This window comes from Macaca nemestrina, chromosome 17, assembly GCF_043159975.1.
Source record: "Macaca nemestrina isolate mMacNem1 chromosome 17, mMacNem.hap1, whole genome shotgun sequence".
NCBI classification, from domain to species: Eukaryota; Metazoa; Chordata; class Mammalia; order Primates; family Cercopithecidae; genus Macaca; species Macaca nemestrina.
The window spans coordinates 50,566,945-50,584,705 of NC_092141.1; the positions used below are offsets into that span (position 1 = coordinate 50,566,945).

The 17,761-nt window shown below is 46.0% G+C and overlaps 1 protein-coding gene across 6 annotated transcripts in view; it reads left to right on the forward strand.

The window, feature by feature from the left end:
• Positions 1 to 17,761, forward strand: part of LOC105476912 (testis expressed 14, intercellular bridge forming factor) — a 146,001-nt gene that overhangs the window by 89,279 nt on the left and 38,961 nt on the right. For 4 of the 6 annotated variants that reach the window (XM_071082860.1, XM_071082859.1, XM_071082858.1 and 1 more), the window contains 4 exons: positions 5,843 to 5,994; positions 8,689 to 8,879; positions 9,324 to 9,474; positions 12,611 to 13,524. In XM_071082860.1, the coding sequence (XP_070938961.1) occupies positions 5,843 to 5,994; positions 8,689 to 8,879; positions 9,324 to 9,474; positions 12,611 to 13,524 (1,408 nt within the window). The remainder of the gene's footprint in view (positions 1 to 5,842; positions 5,995 to 8,688; positions 8,880 to 9,323; positions 9,475 to 12,610; positions 13,525 to 17,761) is intronic. The other 2 variants (XM_071082855.1, XM_071082856.1) reach the window with 1 other exon arrangement.

Below are 17,761 nucleotides of genomic sequence, written 5' to 3' on the forward strand. Positions count from 1 at the left end.
TGTCCCTTAGCTGTGCATCCTGGAAGGAGAGAAGGTGATGGGTGCTGATGAGCCTAATGGTCTGTCACACCTACATCTGGGTCAGGCACTGGCCTGGATAGATGGAGGTCACTCTCTGCCCTCAAGGGGCTCAGCACAGTGAGAGAGGCAGTCAAAATTCAGGAATTGGTAAGGGGGCTTAGTTTCCTGTTGGCAAGAGTCAAAGTCCTCCTGAGAGCCTCCAAGCTTTGAGAGGCAGAGGCTCTCCCCTGTACTTCCTTACTGCCATCCACAGCTCTGAGCCTTTGGGCCAGTATTGGTTCTGCTCTTCTGTGAGGCCTTGGCCACTGGGCAGACCCCTTGCCTAGACCCACCTACTTCCTTTTACCCTTGTCTGCCACCTACCCATCACTGATGCTTTGTTTCTGGTCTCTTACCAGATCTTTGCTTGTCACATACTCTGTAACTTCTCTCAAAGATGAAAAGCTCCATGAGGCAGGGATTTCTGTTTTATTTACTGCTATATCTCAGATGCCCAGAACAGGCCTTTGCATTTGTGCCCTGAACATACGTTTTTTGAACAAATGAAACAAAAAGGCTCTCACTTCCCCAGACCTGGAGTGCCTCTTGTCCCTCTGCATGGAGAGGAGGCAGAGGTCAGGTTGTGCTTGGCCTTGTGGGCCCTGGTGAGGAGTTTGAATTTTATCTTAAGAACACTGGGATGGGCCGGGCGCGATGGCTCACGCCTGTAATCCCAGCACTTTGGGAGGCCGAGGCGGGCGGATCACAAGGTCAGGAGATCGAGACCACGGTGAAACCCCGTCTCTATTAAAAATTACAAAAAATTAGCCGGGCGCGGTTGTGGGCGCCTGTAGTCCCAGCTACTCGGGAGGCTGAGGCAGGAGAATGGCGTGAACCCGGGAGGCGGAGCTTGCAGTGAGCCGAGATCGCGCCACTGCACTCCAGCCTGGGCTGGGCGACAGAGCGAGACTCCGTCTCAAAAAAAAAAAAAAAAAAAAAGAACACTGGGATGTGTTCTTAGGATAGGCATTTTTGAGCATTATAGTGTCACGGATGATTTGTAGGTTAAGATCCTTCCTCTTGGCTGGGCATGGTGGCTCATGCCTGTAATCCCAGCCCTTTGGGAAGCTGAGGTGTGTGGATCACCTGAGGTTGGAAGTTTGAGACCAGCCTGACCAACATGGAGAAACTCCATCTCTATTAAAAATGCAAAATTAGCCAGGCGTGGTGGTGCATGCCTGTAATCCCAGCTACTCGGGAGGCTGAGGCAAGAGAATCTCTTGAACCCGGGAGGCAGAGGTTGCGATGAGCCGAGATTACACCATTGCACTCCAGCGTAAGCAACAAGAGCAAAACTCCGTCTCAAAAAGAAAAAAAAAAAAATCCTCCCTCTTGCTCCTGTGTATGGAGAAGGGGCTGTGATGGGGCAAGAGAAAGCAGGGGAGCCGTTAGGGTATGACTGGAGCCATGGCACTTTTCTGGATGAGAACAGGCAAAGGCCAGATAACTGTCACTAGTTGAGCTGCTCAGCTTCATATCTGGTCCATTTTTAATCTGAGTTAAAAGCTTTCAGGGTCTCATTATTGCCTGCAAGATTAAGTCCAGACCCCTTTTCAGGGAGCAGAAGCCTTCCCAAGTGGGACTCCACCCATAGTGCCAATCTCCTAACTGCCCCTCTCCCTCCTGACCATCTGAAGGCACTTTCACTACACTGCTGTCTGCATCTGGAATACCTGGCACACGCCAGTTTAGCCTTTTAAACTCACTTCAGAAACAGTCTCCCAACACTCTCTGTGTAGTCTATACTGATGCCCTTATCCCCTGAGGCACTTTGCATATTCCTCTCCTCACTTGCATCACGCAAATGTACCACAGTCATTTCTATACAAGTGTGCCTGCCCCACCAGATGGGGAGTTCATCACCAGCTCTGGGCCTGCCACATGTGGTAAGTGCTCAGTAAATATTTTTCATTTTTTATTTATTTATTTTTATTTTTTTTTATTTATTTTTTTATTTTTTTGAGACGGAGTCTCGCTCTGTCGCCCAGGCTGGAGTGCAGTGGCCAGATCTCAGCTCACTGCAAGCTCCGCCTCCCGGGTTCCCGCCATTCTTCTGCCTCAGCCTCCCGAGTAGCTGGGACCACAGGCGCCGCCACCTCGCCCGGCTAATTTTTTTGTGTGTGTTTTTAGTAGAGACGGGGTTTCGCCGTGTTAGCCAGGATGGTCTCGATCTCCTGACCTTGTGATCCGCCCGTCTCGGCCTCCCAAAGTGCTGGGATTACAGGCTTGAGCCACCGCGCCCGGCCTCATTTTTTATTTTTTTGAGACAAGATCTTGCTCTATCGCCCAGGCTGGAGTGCAGTGGCACGATCTCAGCTCAGTGCAACTTCCCAGCGTCAAGCGATCTTCCTACCTCAGCCTCATGAGTAGCTGGGACTACAGGCACATGCCATCATATCTGGCTAATTTTTGTATTATTATTATTATTATTATTATTATTATTATTATTTGAGACAGAGTCTTGCTCTGTTGCCCAGGCTGTAGTGCAGTGGTGAGATCTCGGCTCACTGCAAGCTACACCTCCCAGGTTCACACCATTCTCCTGCCTCAGCCTCCCGAGTAGCTGGGACTACAGGTGCCCACCACCATGCCCGGCTAATTTTTTGTATTTTTAGTAGAGATGGGGTTTCACCATGTTAGCCAGGATAGTTTCAAACTCCTGACCTTGTGATCCGCCTGCCTCCGCCTCCCAAAGTGCTGGGATTACAGGCGTTAGCCACCGCGCCCGGCCAATTTCTGTATTTTTTATAGAGATGGGGTCATGCCGTGTTGCCCAGCCTGGACTTGAACTCCTGGACTCATGTGATCTGCCTCCCAAAGTACTGGGATTACAAGTGCGAGCCACCACACCCAGCCTTCTTTTTTGGGGGTGGGGGACACAGGATCTCTCTCTTTTGCCCAGACAATAGTATAGTGACTCACTACAATCTCAATCTGCTGGGCTCAGGCAGTCCTCCTGCCTTGGCCTCCCAAAGTACTGGGATTACAGGCGTGAGCCACTATACCTGACCAGTAAATGTTTCTTAAATGATTGGATGACCTAGTTGAAGGAAGAATTTGAAATGGTTCAGAGCAGGGTTGACCTCTCTGGCTATGTGTGTTGAGGAGCAGTGGAAGCTAAGGGGTGTGCACTTTTGTCAGTGATGGAGCGCCATCTGATGTAGAGAGAAAGGTCCCACAGTTTCTTCTCCTTTTGCTCTTCAATAGAAATGTGAATCCTAGAATGAAATGGAACTTTGGAAATGGCCCAGCCCAATGCTGTCCTTATATAGTTGAGGAAACTGAGCCACCCAGGGGTGAAGCAATAGTGTGAAGTTACCCAATTGATTGGTTAGAGACATAGATGGGCCTTAACCAGTTGGCAGAGGATGTCTCCAGGACATAGGGGCAGAATGGATTGGAGGTTGAGGACAGGAACACCAGCCAGGAGACCATGAGACAGGGCCTAGTGGTGACCATGGAGCCAAAATGGGAGGGAATAAAGTGAAATGCATGGAGTTGCTGGGGTCAACAACTGGCCAAGTGAGGGGGTAGGAGGTAACCAAGGGTCTGTGAATGTCTAGGAGTGACCTCAGGATGGAACTTCAGGTAGAAGTGTCAGAAATGTCAGTCAGCAAGCCATTGCAGGTGAAACAACATACCCTTCTTTGAAAGCTGATAACATGAGTTGATTATTCACCAACCCAAAATAGCCTTCAATCCCACATTTATTTTTGGTAACACTCTACTAGGGCATATCAGTTTGTTGAATGTCATTGTCAAGGACGGTGTTCCATCTCTTGGTATAAAAGTGATACAACAGTTTCTCCTACTCTTCAGCTCCTTCTTTTTTTTTTTTTTTTTTTTTTTTTGTGTGTGTGTGTGTGTGTGTGTGTGTGACAGAGTCTTGCTCTGTCTCCCAGTCTGGAATGCAGTGGTGCAATCTCGGCTCACAGCAACCTCCACCTCCCGGATTCAAGTAATTCTACCTGAGCATCCTGAGTAGCTGAGATTACAGGCGCGTGCCACCATGCCTGGCTAATTTTTGTGTTTTTAGTAGAGATGGGGTTTCTCCATGTTGGCCAGGCTGGTCTTGAATTCATGACCTCAAGTGATCCACCCGCCTTGGCCTCCCAAAGTGCTGGGATTACAGGCATGAGCCACCACACCTGGCCTTTTTTTTTTTTTTTTTTTTTTGAGACGGAGTATCGCTCTGTTACCCAGGCTGGAGTGCAGTGGCTCAGTCTTGGCTCACTGCAACCTCTGCCTCCCGGGTTCAATATAAAAATATTTATGTATTAAATTTGTATGCATATCCACACTGTTCACACTATACCAGGCCATAGGTGACTTTTCAGCAATACAACTAAAGTCAATACTAGCTTTTACACCTTCATGACTTCATGAACTGACTGCCCTCTATCCAAAGATTTACTGGAAGAAACTTTATTTAGGGAAGTTTGCTCAAATCTGAGAAGCCCATCTCATCCTCTAAAATCTGTCCTTTTTCCAGACTAACAAAAAACTTGCTGTCACTTGCTTTTTAAAAGCTTAATTCTTAGTTATCAACTGCCAGTCATTAAGTCTTGACTGAATGCCTCCCATAATATTCATACTAATTCTTTACATGAAAGAGCGCTTTATGGCTCACCAAGTGTTTCTACATCCATGATCTCATTTGATTGTCATGACAGCTGTAGGCTGAAGTCAGTGCTGAGTTTACCCTGAGGACTCTTGCTGGGCCAGAAGACATTTAGGATGCTCTGACTTAGCTCTTAAGGAGTCTGGTTGGGAAGATGAGTTATTTAAGCCTATGAGTGAACCCTTGAATGCTAAACTGAGAGGGCGCATTCTCAAAAGGGCAGGAGTTCAGAAAAGAAATCATGAGGAGTTGGAGAAGTCCCAGATGGCTTTGATAAAGCAGATGGGGGTTGAGGGGACTCTTGAAAGAGTTTGCATTCATTTATTCAACAGCAAGCATCAAGGCCCTGGTGTAAGCCCAGGAGTACAGTGATAAAGGCAGATGAGGTGCTTACCCTCATGGAGCTGACTCTCTAGAATGGAGGGGAGACATAATAAACTAAATAAATGAACACAAATTCAGATAATAAGTGCTCTGAAACCAATAAAACAGGACTACTTTTGGCAGTCAGGGAGGGCCTCCTTGAGGAAGTGACTTTCAGACAAATAGTCACAAAAAGTAGCTAGTCACCCTAGGATCTGTGGGCAGGGCATACCTGGCAGAAGCTGCCAGTGCAAAGACTTGAAGGGCTAATGTGCTAGGTATGTTGGAGGAACTGAAAGAAGGCCCCTGTGACTTGAGTGGAGTGGGCGAGCAGTAGAGTTGCCAGATGAAGTTGGGGGAGAGGGCCTAGGTGGAACAGTAAGGAATTGCAGGTGTTGGAACAGCTCTGAAGCAGTGTGGATTAGCTCATTGTCTAGCTAGGTTTCCAGGAGCTCAAAGAGGTTGTCGGCCTTCAGAGGCAAAGTTTTCACAAATGCAGTATGTTGATTAAAAGACCCACGAGCCTGGCCAACATGGCGAAACCTCATCTCTACTAAAATACAAAAATTAGCTGGACCTGGTGACACACACCTGTAATCCTAGCTACTTGGGAGGCTGAGCAGGATATTCGCTTTAACCTGGGAGGCAGCAGAGGTTGCAGTGAGCCGAGATCACACTGCTGCTCTCCAGCCTGGGTGACATGACAAGACTTTGAATGAATGAATGAATGAATGAATGAATGAATGAATGAAAGACCCTTTAAGGCATGAGCCCTGACTTGTGTGTTTCCTTCCCTAGCAAGGACAGAGGTGAACAGAGGGACCTGACTCGAGTGCCCCTTCCTACCCAGCTGTACAACTGGGCCGCACCAGAAGTGATCTTACAGAAGGCAGCCACAGTGAAGTCGGACATCTACAGCTTTTCTATGATCATTCAGGAGATTTTAACAGGTAGATCAAGATCATTAATGGTTGACCAAAGTCCCTATTCTTAGATTGTATTTTTCTCCCCCAACAGGAGTTACTTACTTGTATGAAAATAACAGACTTACTAAAAAGAGATTTCTTGGCTGGGAGCAGTGGCTCACGCCTGTAATCCTGGCACTTTGGGAGGCTGAGGCGGGTGGATCACCTGAGATCAGGAGTTCAAGACCAGCCTGGCCAACATGGTGAAACCCCATCTCTACTAAAAATACAAAAATTAGCTGGGCATGGTGGTGCATGCCTGTAGTCCCAGCTATTTGGGAGGCTGAGGCAGGAGAATCTCTTGAACCTGGAAGGCAGAGGTTGCAGTGAACTGAGATAGCGCCACTACACTCCAGCCTGGGTAATGAAGTAAGACTGTGTCTCAAAAGAAAAAAAAAAAGGACTCAGCAAAGCCCATCCATCTGCTTATCAGTGACAATGCATTTAATCCAAACAAAATATTTATTTTTATTTTTAAAATTTTTTTATTTTTTACTTTTTTTTTTGAGACAGAGTCTTGCTCTGTCACCCAGGCTGACATGCAGTGGCTCGATCTTGGCTCACTGCAACCACTGCCTCCCGGGTCTGAGCGATTCTTCTGCCTCAGCCTCCCGAGTAGCTGAGATTACAGGTGCACACCACCACACCCAACTAATTTTTGTATTTTTAGTAGAGATGGGGTTTTAAAATATTGGCCAGGCTGATCTCGATCGCTTGACCTTGTGATCCACCCGCCTCGGCCTCCCGAAGTGCTGGGATTACAGGTGTGAGCCACCACGCCCAGCTGAACCAAACTTTTTAACCTGAATATTGGTATCAGTACTTATGATCTTTGTGAGGTATCCCTTGAGAACTTGTAAATTAGGGGGAAAGACTAGCCTCTGAGAAGTAAACTATGAAATTAAACACACCCTGGGTCCATTAGATGTATGAACAGTGTCACTAGAAAGAAATGGATGTACTTCCAAACCCACTGCTCTGATGTGGAGAAAGTAGTCACATATCTGAAGATGGAAAGAATCCCTCAAGAGGAAGACGTACACACACAGTAAAATCACATTCATTAAGGGCTCCTTTTTTTTTGACGGAGTCTTGCTCTGTCGCCCAGGCTGGAGTACAGTGGCGGGATCTCGGCTCACTGCAACTTCTGCCTCCCAGGTTCAAGCGATTCTCCTGCCTCAGCCTCCCAAGTAACTGGGACTACAGGCGCATGCCACCATGCCCGGCTAATTTTTTGTACTTTTAGTACAGACGAGGTTTCACCATGTTAGCCAGGATGGTCTGGATCTCCTGACCTCGTGATCCGCCCACCTCAGCTTCCCAAAGTGCTGGGATTACAGGCGTGAGCCACCACGCAAGACTTTTTTTTATTTATTTTATTTTATTTATTTTTTTTTTTGAGACGGAGTCTCGCTCTGTCGCCCAGGCTGGAGTGCAGTGGCCGGATCTCAGCTCACTGCAAGCTCCGCCTCCCAGGTTCACGCCATTCTCCTGCCTCAGCCTCCCGAGTAGCTGGGACTACAGGCGCCCGCCACCGCGCCCGGCTAGTTTTTTGTATTTTTTAGTAGAGACGGGGTTTCACCGTGTTAGCCAGGATGGTCTCGATCTCCTGACCTCGTGATCCGCCCGTCTCGGCCTCCCAAAGTGCTGGGATTACAGGCGTGAGCCACCACGCCCGGCCAAGACTTTTTTTTTTTTTTTTTTTTTAAGATGGAGTCTTACTCTGTTGCCCAGGCTGGAGTGCAGTGGTGCGATCTCAGCTCACTGCAACCTCCGCCTCCTGGGTTGAAGCAATTCTCCTGTGTCAGCCTCCCAAAATAGCTGAGATTACATGTGCTCGCCACCACACCAAGCTAATTTTTGTATTTTTAGTAGAGATGGGATTTCACTGTGTTGGCCAGGCTGGTTTCAAACTCCTGACCTCAGGTAATCCACCCGCCTCAGCCTCCCAAAGTGCTAGGATTACAGGTGTGAGCCACCGTGCCCGGCCAAGGTCTGCTTTTGTATGGTGTTTGCAGTCCCAGAGGCAAAATGACAATATATGTGAGATGAGTATTGGGCTCCCGTGCCAGCGGGGAGCCCATATGTACGTGTTGCCGACACTGTTGTTTCCTATCTCTGTGGCAGGGATCTCCCTGGTAAATGGGTAAAGTGGCTTCTCACTTATGAATTGACCTTCCAGGTAGTTTTTTTGTTTGTTTGTTTTTTGTTTTCTGTTTTTGTTGCCAGGCTGGAGTGCAGTGGCACAATCTCAGCTCACTACAACCTCTGCCTCCCAGGTTCAAGTGATTCTCCTGCCTCAGCCTCCCGAGTAGCTGGGAGTATAGGCACCGGCCACCATGCCCGGCTAATTTTTGTATTTTTAGTAGAGAGGGAGTTTCACCATGTTGGCCAGGATGGTCTCAATCTCTTGACCTCGTGATCCACCCACCTCGGCCTCCAAAAGTGCTGGGACTACAGGCGTGAGCCATCGTGCCCGGCCCCTCTGGGTAGTTTTCCTACAGAAAGAAATTAATATATAAAGCAATGAATTGTTTCTAAAGTACAGTGGGTTAGAAAAAAAAAATAAAGGAGTTAAGTAACTTGCCTAAGGTTACCCAGCTTCATCTAATTTCTTTTCCCCCCACTCTACTCTCTGATTTCCTAATGTTACTCCTTTGTATGACTTTTTCCTTACAGATGACATACCCTGGAATGGCTTAGATGGCTCAGTTATTAAAGAAGCCATAGTGTTGGGGAATTATTTAGAAGCTGATGTGAGGCTTCCGAAACCTTATTATGATATTGTTAAGTTGGGCATCCACATCAAGCAGAAAGACCGAACTATGAACCTTCAAGATATCCGGTATATTCTGAAGAATGATTTAAAGGCAAGCCCTGAAGTTGTTGGGAGTTTATTTCTGCTTATCTAACTCAGGAAAGTAGGGAGTTAGAGACTAAGAAGAAGCTGGAGACCAGGTTATAAGAAATTTTCGAAATTCTCATTTTATTACACTATTTCTGTGTTCTTGAGAATAGCCTAACTGCTTAACTTGGTGAAAGCAGCATGGAACTGAGGAAGGGAGCTAGGGAGGTTCAACACATAGGCATAGTAGGGGCACACTGCAGGCACTTAGTGGAGATTCTATGAATGGTAGCTATTATTATTGCTTTTAAGGTACTGGCAATTACAATAAACTAGTTAATTAGGACTAAAGTCAGTCTACCCAACAGGACTAAGAGGGAGTTTATCAGATACTTAGATGGTTTCTAAAGCACCAGTGACATTCAGGATGACTGAGACTATGTCCTTGACAATATTCCCTGTGTTACAGGATTTTACTGGAACCCAGAGAACTCAACCAACCGAGAGCCCCAGAGTGCAGAGATATGGACTCCATCCTGATGTCAATGTCTATCTAGGACTGACTTCAGAACATACCAGAGAGACCCCTGACATGGAAATCATAGAGCTAAAGGAAATGGGTATGGCCTTAATTCACAGGTTGTGTTACTTTGACACAAATGTGTTCTGAGAGTCACATGAGCTACAACTAATTGACTCCTCTAAACTGTAGATATAACTTGTTTGTTTGTTTTGTGAGATAAAGTCTAGCTCTGTTGCCCAGGCTGGAGCGCAGTGACACAATCTCAGCTCACTGCAACCTCCACTTCCTGGGTTCAAGCGATTCTTATGCCTCAGCCTCCTGAGTAGCTGGGATTACAGGTGTGTACCAGCTTGCCTGGCTCATTTTTGTTTTGTTTTTGTTTTTGTTTTTGTTTTTTTGAGAGGGAATCTTGCTCTGTCACCCAGGCTAGAGTGTAGTGGCAGGGTCTCCGCTCACTACTACCTCTGCCTCCCAGGTTCAAGCAATTCTCCTGCCTCAGCCTCCTGGGTAGCTGGGATGACAGGGGCATGCCACCACGTCTGGCTAATTTTTGTATTTTTAGTAGAGGCAGGGTTTCTCCATGTTGGCCAGGCTGGTCTCGAACTGACCTCAGGTGATTTGCCTGCCTCGGCCTCCCAATATGCTAGGATTACAGATGTGAGCCACTGCACCTGGCCTAATTTTTGTATTTTTAGTAGGGACAGGGTTTCACCATATTGGCCAGGCTGGTCTTGAACTCCTGGCCTCAAGTGATCTGCTTGTCTTGGCTTCCCAAAGTGCTAGGATTACAAGCATGAGCCACCGTGCCTGGCCACTGTAGATGCAACTTATACTGGGAAAAGATGGATGCCTTAGGAAGAAAATCAAGATCCTTGGAATTATTAAGGTAAACTTTTTGGGCTCCATATATATATACCTAGTGTGGATCTAGAACTAAGTCATAATAATTGAGTTTATTTCTAGCATGATTACTCTTAAAATTTTATCTAATTGTTTCACAAATAAAAATGCTCATTATAGAGAATTTGGAATAGTTTAAAGAAGAAAATTACCATTTTTTTTTTTTTTTTTTTTTTTAAGAGACAGGATCTTACTCTGTCGCCCAGACTGGAGTATGAGGCACAGTTATACCTTACTGCAGCCTCCAATTCCTGGGCTCAAGCCTCTCGAGTAGGCAGGACTATAGGTACATGCCACCATATCCTGCTAATTTTTTTTAAGGTTTTTTTTTTTTTTTTTTGAGACATGGTTTTACTCTGTTTCTCAGGCTGGAGTGCAGTGGTACAATCATAGCTCACTGCAGCCTCAATCTCCCAGGCTCAAGTAATCCTCCTGCCTTGGCCTCCCAAGTAGCTGGGACTACAGGTGTGTACTACCACACCTAGCTAATTGTTTTAAATTTTTTTTTTTTTTTTTGAGATGAGTCTCGCTCTGTCGCCAGGCTGGAGTGCAGTGGCATGATCTCAGCTCATTGCAACCTCTGCCTCCCTCGTTTAAGCGATTCTCCTGCCTCAGCCTCCCAAGTAGCTGGGATTACAGGCACGCACCACCATGCCCAGCTAATTTTTGTATTTTTAGTACAGATGGGGTCTCACCATGTTGGCCAGGATGGTCTCGATCTCCTGACCTCGTGATCCACCCACCTCGGCCTCCCAAAGTGCTGGGATTACAGTCATGAGCCACTGCGCCCAGCCTAATTTTTAAAATTTTTAGTAGAGACAAGGTCTCACGATGTTGCCCAGACTGGTCTTGAACTCCTGAACTCAAGCAATCCTCCTACCTGGTCCTCCCAAAGTGCTGCAATTACAGGCATGAGCCACCACACCTGGCCTAAAAAAGTTTTTTTTTTTTAGAAATGAGGTCTCATTACGTTGCCCAGGTTGGTCTTGAACTCCTGGCCTCAAGCAGCCCTCCCACTTCATCCTCCCAAAGCATTTGGATTACAGGTGTGAGCCACTTTGCCCAAGCAGTTTTACTACATTTTAGTACATTTGAAAACCTTAGAATTTAGAACTGGAAAGGACCTTGCAGTCGTCAGGCTTAATTCCTTCATATTACAGATGAGAAAACTAAGGGTCAGACAGGTTGTAACCTGTTCAGGATCACAGAGAACTTGTTATAGAACTGGAACCCAGGCCTTCCAATTCCAGCCAAATGACCATTCACTCTGACTCTCCGTCAGCAGTGCTGGAGGCCTCCAGGGTGGCCCCGTAACCTCATTACTTGGGCTGCTTCATCCCATTCTCTGTAAGCTGTACACCTGTAAACCAGGGGTGGTGGGTGGTCAATCCTAGCATTATTTTTTGAGTTTTTTTATTACTCCCATAATGTAATGGCTCCTTGGGTGGTATCTAGGCTACTTTTTTTTTTTTTTTTGAGACAGAGTTTCACTCTTGTTGCTCAGGCTGGAGTGCAATGGCGCAATCTTGGCTTACTGCAGCCTCTGCCTCCCAGGTTCAAGCAATTCTCCTGCCTCAGCCTCCCAGGTAGCTGGGACTACAGGCATGCACCACCATGCCTGGCTAATTTTTTGTATTTAGTAGAGATGGGGTTTCACCATGTTGGTCAGGCTGGTGTTGAACTCCTGACCTCAGGTGATCCGCCCGCCTTGGCCTCCCAAAGTGTTGGTATTGCAGGCGTGAACCACTGCGCCCTGCCCTAGGCTACTTTTATCAGATGCTCACCAAGAGCATAACTTTAACTGAGAAATAGTCAAACTCTTTTGTGTGGAAAGAAGGCTATGAATGTGGTCCTTAAGATTCAGGGGAGCTGGGCACGGTGGCTCACACCTGTAATCCCAGCACTTTGGGAGAGTTAGATGGGAGGATCACTTAAAGTCAGACATTTGAGAGCAATCCAGGCAACATAGCAAGACCCTATCTCTATAAAACAAAACAAAACAAGATTCAGGGGCCTATAATTCGCATGTCCTGGCAGTTACGCATGTTTGGGCACACAATAAAGTTTAGAATATTTCTTCCATGGATAGACCCCTGCCCTGACAACAATTTCTGCCTCATTCCATGTCAAAATAGGAGCTTTCACCTAGGTGACACATACTCCCTCACCTTTTGTGAGTGTATCCAGTAGTCTTCCACAACTGGGAAGGGTATGGGAAAATAAAAAGCTTTTTTTTTTTTTTTGACAATCTTTGCCTTTTGAACAAACCAAGGCTGCTTAGCGGCGAAATATGTTCATTTTAATGAGTTGAATTTTGCTGTTCTTTTCAATAGGCAGTCAACCTCATTCACCAAGGGTTCACTCTTTATTCACCGAGGGGACACTAGATCCTCAGGCCCCAGATCCATGTCTGATGGCTAGGGAGACTCAGAATCAAGATGCTCCTTGCCCTACTCCATTTATGGCAGAAGAGGCCAGCAGCCCCAGCACAGGTCAGGCAAGCCTCTGCAGTTTTGAAATCAACGAGATCTACTCAGGCTGCTTGACTTTGGAAGATGACATAGAAGAGCCCCCAGGAGCTGCTTCATCTTTGGAGGCAGACGGACCTAACCAGGTACATGAATTGCAATCCATGGAAGAAGAGCTGGATAAGATGGAGAGAGAGGCGTGTTGTTTTTGCAGTGAGGATGAGAGCTCTTCAAAAGCTGAGACAGAGTACTCTTTTGAGGACTGGGACTGGCAAAATGGTTCACTCAGTTCACTTAGCCTTCCCGAGTCAACCAGAGAAGCCAAGAGCAATTTGAACAACAGGTCCATGGCTGAGGAGTATCTCATCAGTAAGTGTGTGCTGGATCTAAAGATTATGCAGACAATAATGCATGAGAACGATGATAGGCTGAGGAACATCGAGCAGATATTAGATGAAGTTGAGATGAAACAGAAGGAGCAGGAAGAGCGCATGTCTTTATGGGCCACTTCAAGAGAGTTTACGGATGTCTACAACTTACCTCCAGCTGTGGGCCCTCCATCTTTAAACTATATTCCTCCTGTCCTACAGCTTTCAGGGGGTCAGCAGCCAGACACCAGTGGCAAGTGCCCAACCCTACCAAGATTTCCAAGAATGGTAAGAGACTTTCAAGGGGGACATTGTGGCAAAAGATCCAGGAAAAGAAATGGTTATGGCTGGAAACCTTTCACCCAAATCTCCGAAGTAAGCACTGGGGATCAGTCAGAGATGAGCCATCAGGTAACCTAAGTGGGAAGAAGGGGCAGCCTAAGCAGGAACCCAGTGCTGGGTTTGACATTGCCCCTAACCTGTGTGGAGGGACTGATGTATATATGCAACCGACTCATAGCAAGGTGCTCTTAGCTTTAGGAAATCAGTCCTCCATGATGGAATTTCAAGGTAGATACTCTCTGCCTCCCAGTCCAGACCCAACACACAGCCCATGTCCTTCTCTGTAAATTCATATGTATCAAATTGACCCATATTAAATTGCTGTTTTATTAGTTAAAATGGTCAAGTATTGGCAATTTTGCGTGGCTCAATTTACTGAATAAAGTATCTTGGATAGGTATTAATCTCCATTCTAAGTTGCTTATTCATTCATTCATTCATTCACTCATTCAATAAACACCTGCGGAGCCAGAGGCTATCTAGACTCTGGGTTTTTTTTTTGTTTTTTTTTTTTTTGAGACAGTTTGTTGCCCAAGCTGGAGTGCAATGGTGTGATCTCGGCTCACCATAACCTCCACCTCCGGGGTTCAAGTGATTCTTCTGCCTCAGTCTCCTGAGTAGCTGGGATTACAGGCTTGAACCACCATGCCTGGCTAATTTTGTATTTTTAGTAGATATGGGGTTTCTTCATGTTGGTCAGGCTGGTCTCAAACTCCTGACCTCAGGTGATCCGCCCGCCTCGGCCTCCCAAAGTGTTGGGATTATAGGCTTGAGCCATTGCACCTTGCCTAGACTCTGGATTCTGATGATGAATAAGCCACAAACTCTGCCCATAAGTAGCTCAAATACCAGTTGGAGACTGAGGGACCTGGTGGATCAAAGAAAACCCCTCAGAGGAGGTGAGCAGACACCATAGGAGCTGGCTGGGAGGTATAGCCTGCAGAGAGGCTCCTCCTTAAGGACAGGGCTGTCGTCTGACTCCTCCTGTGTCCCAGCACCTAGTATGATGACCAGTACATAGAAGGAACTCAATAAATGGTCAGTGAAGGAATGAGGGGATGAATGAATTAATGAATTTGAACAAGTTCACACTCAGAGAGCTGGCTGCCTCTTGAATTATAGAATCTTAGAGTTGGAAGATCCCTTAGACATGGATTAGCCTGTCAATTTACAGAGTGTGACGCTTAAGCCCAGTGATGTAAACTTCCTGAGGCCCAGCGATGTCAAGATGCAAGTGGGGTAGGAGAGGTCTGCCCCATTGGAAGGCGGATGTTATTACTGGTATTATTTAGAATATCTGGCCCATGATGATAAAATGCAGGCCAGCTTTTACTGGGTTTTGTTACTGTTTTAAAATTCTCTGCTTAACAGTTATCCTCTTTTTTCATTTTTTATTTTATTTTATTTATTTTGAGATGGGGTCTCACTCTGTTGCCCAGGCTGGAGTACAGTGGCACAATCTCTGCTCACTGCAACCTCTGCCTCCCAGGTTCAAGCAGTTCTCCTGCCTCAGCCTCCCGAGTAGCTGGGACTACAGTCACGTGCCACCATGCCCAGCTAATTTTTTGTATTTTTAGTAGAGACAGGGTTTCACCATGTTGGCCCAGCTGGTCTTGAACTCCTGACCATAGGTGATCCACCTGCCTCGGCCTCCCGAAGTGCTAGGATTATAGGTGTGAGCCACCATGCCTGGCCATATCACCCTTTTATTGCCTATACAGGACAGATAGCTCTCCCTGCCACCCCTCAACTTGTTGTGCTACAACCAAGGGCCAAGTTGGTTAGGGGCAGGTCTCCTGATTCCTGGTCTGTTGTTCTTTCATTGTACAATGCTGAATCTTAGTGAGGCTTCAGTCCTCACTTAGAACATTTTGAAAAGCATTGGCATTTATTTTTGCTGGAGTGAAGTGGCACTATCATGGCTCACAGCAGCCTCAATCTTCTGGACTCAAGCGATCCTCCCGCCACAGACCCCTGAGTAGCTGGGACTACAGGCTGTACCAGTATACCCAGCTAATTTTGTGAATTGTAGAGATGGGGTCTCAGCACGCCCAGCCAGTATTTATTTCTTTATCTTTTTTTTTTTTTTTTTTTTTTCCCATAGAGATGGGGTTTCATTATGTTGCCCAGACTGCTCTCAAACTCTTGAGCTCAAGCAGTCCACCTGCCTTGGCCTCCCAAAGTGTTGGGATTACAGGCAAGAGCCACCATGTCCAGCTGTCATTTGTTTTTATATAAAGAGAAGACACAGCCAGGTGCAGTGGTTTACGCCTGTAATCCCAGCACTTCGGGAGGCCAAGACGGGTTAATCGCTTGAGCCCAGGAGTTCGAGACCAGCCTGGGCAACACAGCGAAACCCTGTCTCTATAAAAGATATCAAAATTAGCTAGGCATGGTGGCGTGTGCCTGTAGTCCCCACTACTCGGGAGGCTGAGGTGGGAGGATCACCTGAGCTCAGGAAGTTGAGATTACAGTGAGCTGAAATCATGTGACGGTACTCTAGCATGGGCAACAGAGTGAGACCCTGCCTCAAAAACAAAAAAGGCACAAAAAATTTACTTATATCCTAATATTTCTGTTTCCATAGAAAATTAGAGTTTGCTAGAAAACTATTAGAAATCACTTTTTTTTTTTTTTTTTTTTTTTTAAAGATAGAATCTTATTCTGTCACCCAGGCTGGAGTACAGTGGCACCATCTCAGCTTACTGCAACCTCCGCCTCCCGGGTTCAAGTGATTCTTCTGCCTTAGCCCCCCGAGTAGCTGGGACTACAGGTGCGCGCCACCATGCCCGGCTAATTTTTGTATTTACTCCTGATCTCGTGATCCGCCCACCTTGGCCTCCCAAAGTGTTGGGATTACAGGTGTGAGCTACCATACCCGGCCTGAAATAACTTTTTTATGTATTATGTTTTATTATCTATTGCTGCATAACAACAACAAAGCCCAAAACCTAATGGCTTAAAATAACAATAGTTTATTATTTCTCGCAATTCTGTGGGTCAGGAATTTGACAGGGTTCCCCTGAGTGAATCTTCTGTTCCACATGGCCACTGGCTAGCATCACTCACTTGTTTGCAGTCAGCTGGAGGTTGGACTGGGCAAGAAGGTCCAAGAAGCCTCTACTTACATGTCTTGTACCTTGAGCTCCTCCAGGTGGCCTCTCTTTGCACTTGACTTGTCATCATTCAATAAATAGTCTCACCCAAGCTTCTCTACAGCATAGCAGCTGACTTTGCAAGTGAAAGGTAAAACTACCAGACCTCTTAAAAGTTAGTCCTGACCCTAGGATTGTATCACTTTTCGCTGCTTTCTGTTGATCAAAGAAAGTCACGAGGCCAGCCCAGATTCATTGGGCGGGAAAATAGACTCCAGCTCCTTATAGGAGGTGTGTCAAGGTGGACAGAAGGGAGGGAATTGATGGTGGCCACTGCTGGAAACCATCTATTAGTACATAGGATATAAAACAATGATACCATATTTATTTTTTCCTTAAAAGCGTCACCATCCTTTTTTAGCATTAGAGAAAAAGCCATCTCTATCTAAATGAATTTTTCAGACAATTGAAGTTTATTTCTTTAATTTCTTAGTTCTTAAAATTTTAATTATATTGAATGAAAACATTACAGACTTCATGATATTCTAAATATCTATTTTGATTATATTCTAAACATATTCTAACCTTGGTGACAGTGGTATTTTTCTGAACACCTGTTATGGTGAAGCACCATGATACAGTGCTATCTTAACCTTCTGCTAAGGAGTGTTTGCCCATACAAAGGCCTCTGGATCTTATACTTCAGGGAGCATGTAGTAAATTTTTGTGCCTCCTTCTCACTTTTACACATCTTGCTCCCATCTCCAAACTCCACATTTGTTGCTTTAATTTGCTGTAGGCTAGGAAATATAATTAACTAAGTTTGTTAGAATTATGTTAAACTTGGGATAAGTAGAGCCAATAGTCTCTTGAATAAAGAGCATAGACTTTCACTTGTTTTACTTTTGCTATTTCCTAAGTATTGTAACCTTTGTTGTAATCTATTTTATTTTCATAGCATCCCCAGTGGTAGGTATTATCGTTCTTATTTTATGGATGAGGAAACTGAAGTGCAAGGTTCTCTTAGTGTTAGGGCGCAGTGTCTCACACCTGTAATCCCAGCACCTTGGGAGATCGAGGAGGGTGGATCATTTGAGGTCAGGGGTTCATGACCAGCCTGGCCAACATGGTGAAACCCCGTCTCTACTAGAAATACAAAAATTAGCCCAGTGATAGTGACACACATCTGTAATCCCAGCTACTCAGGAGGC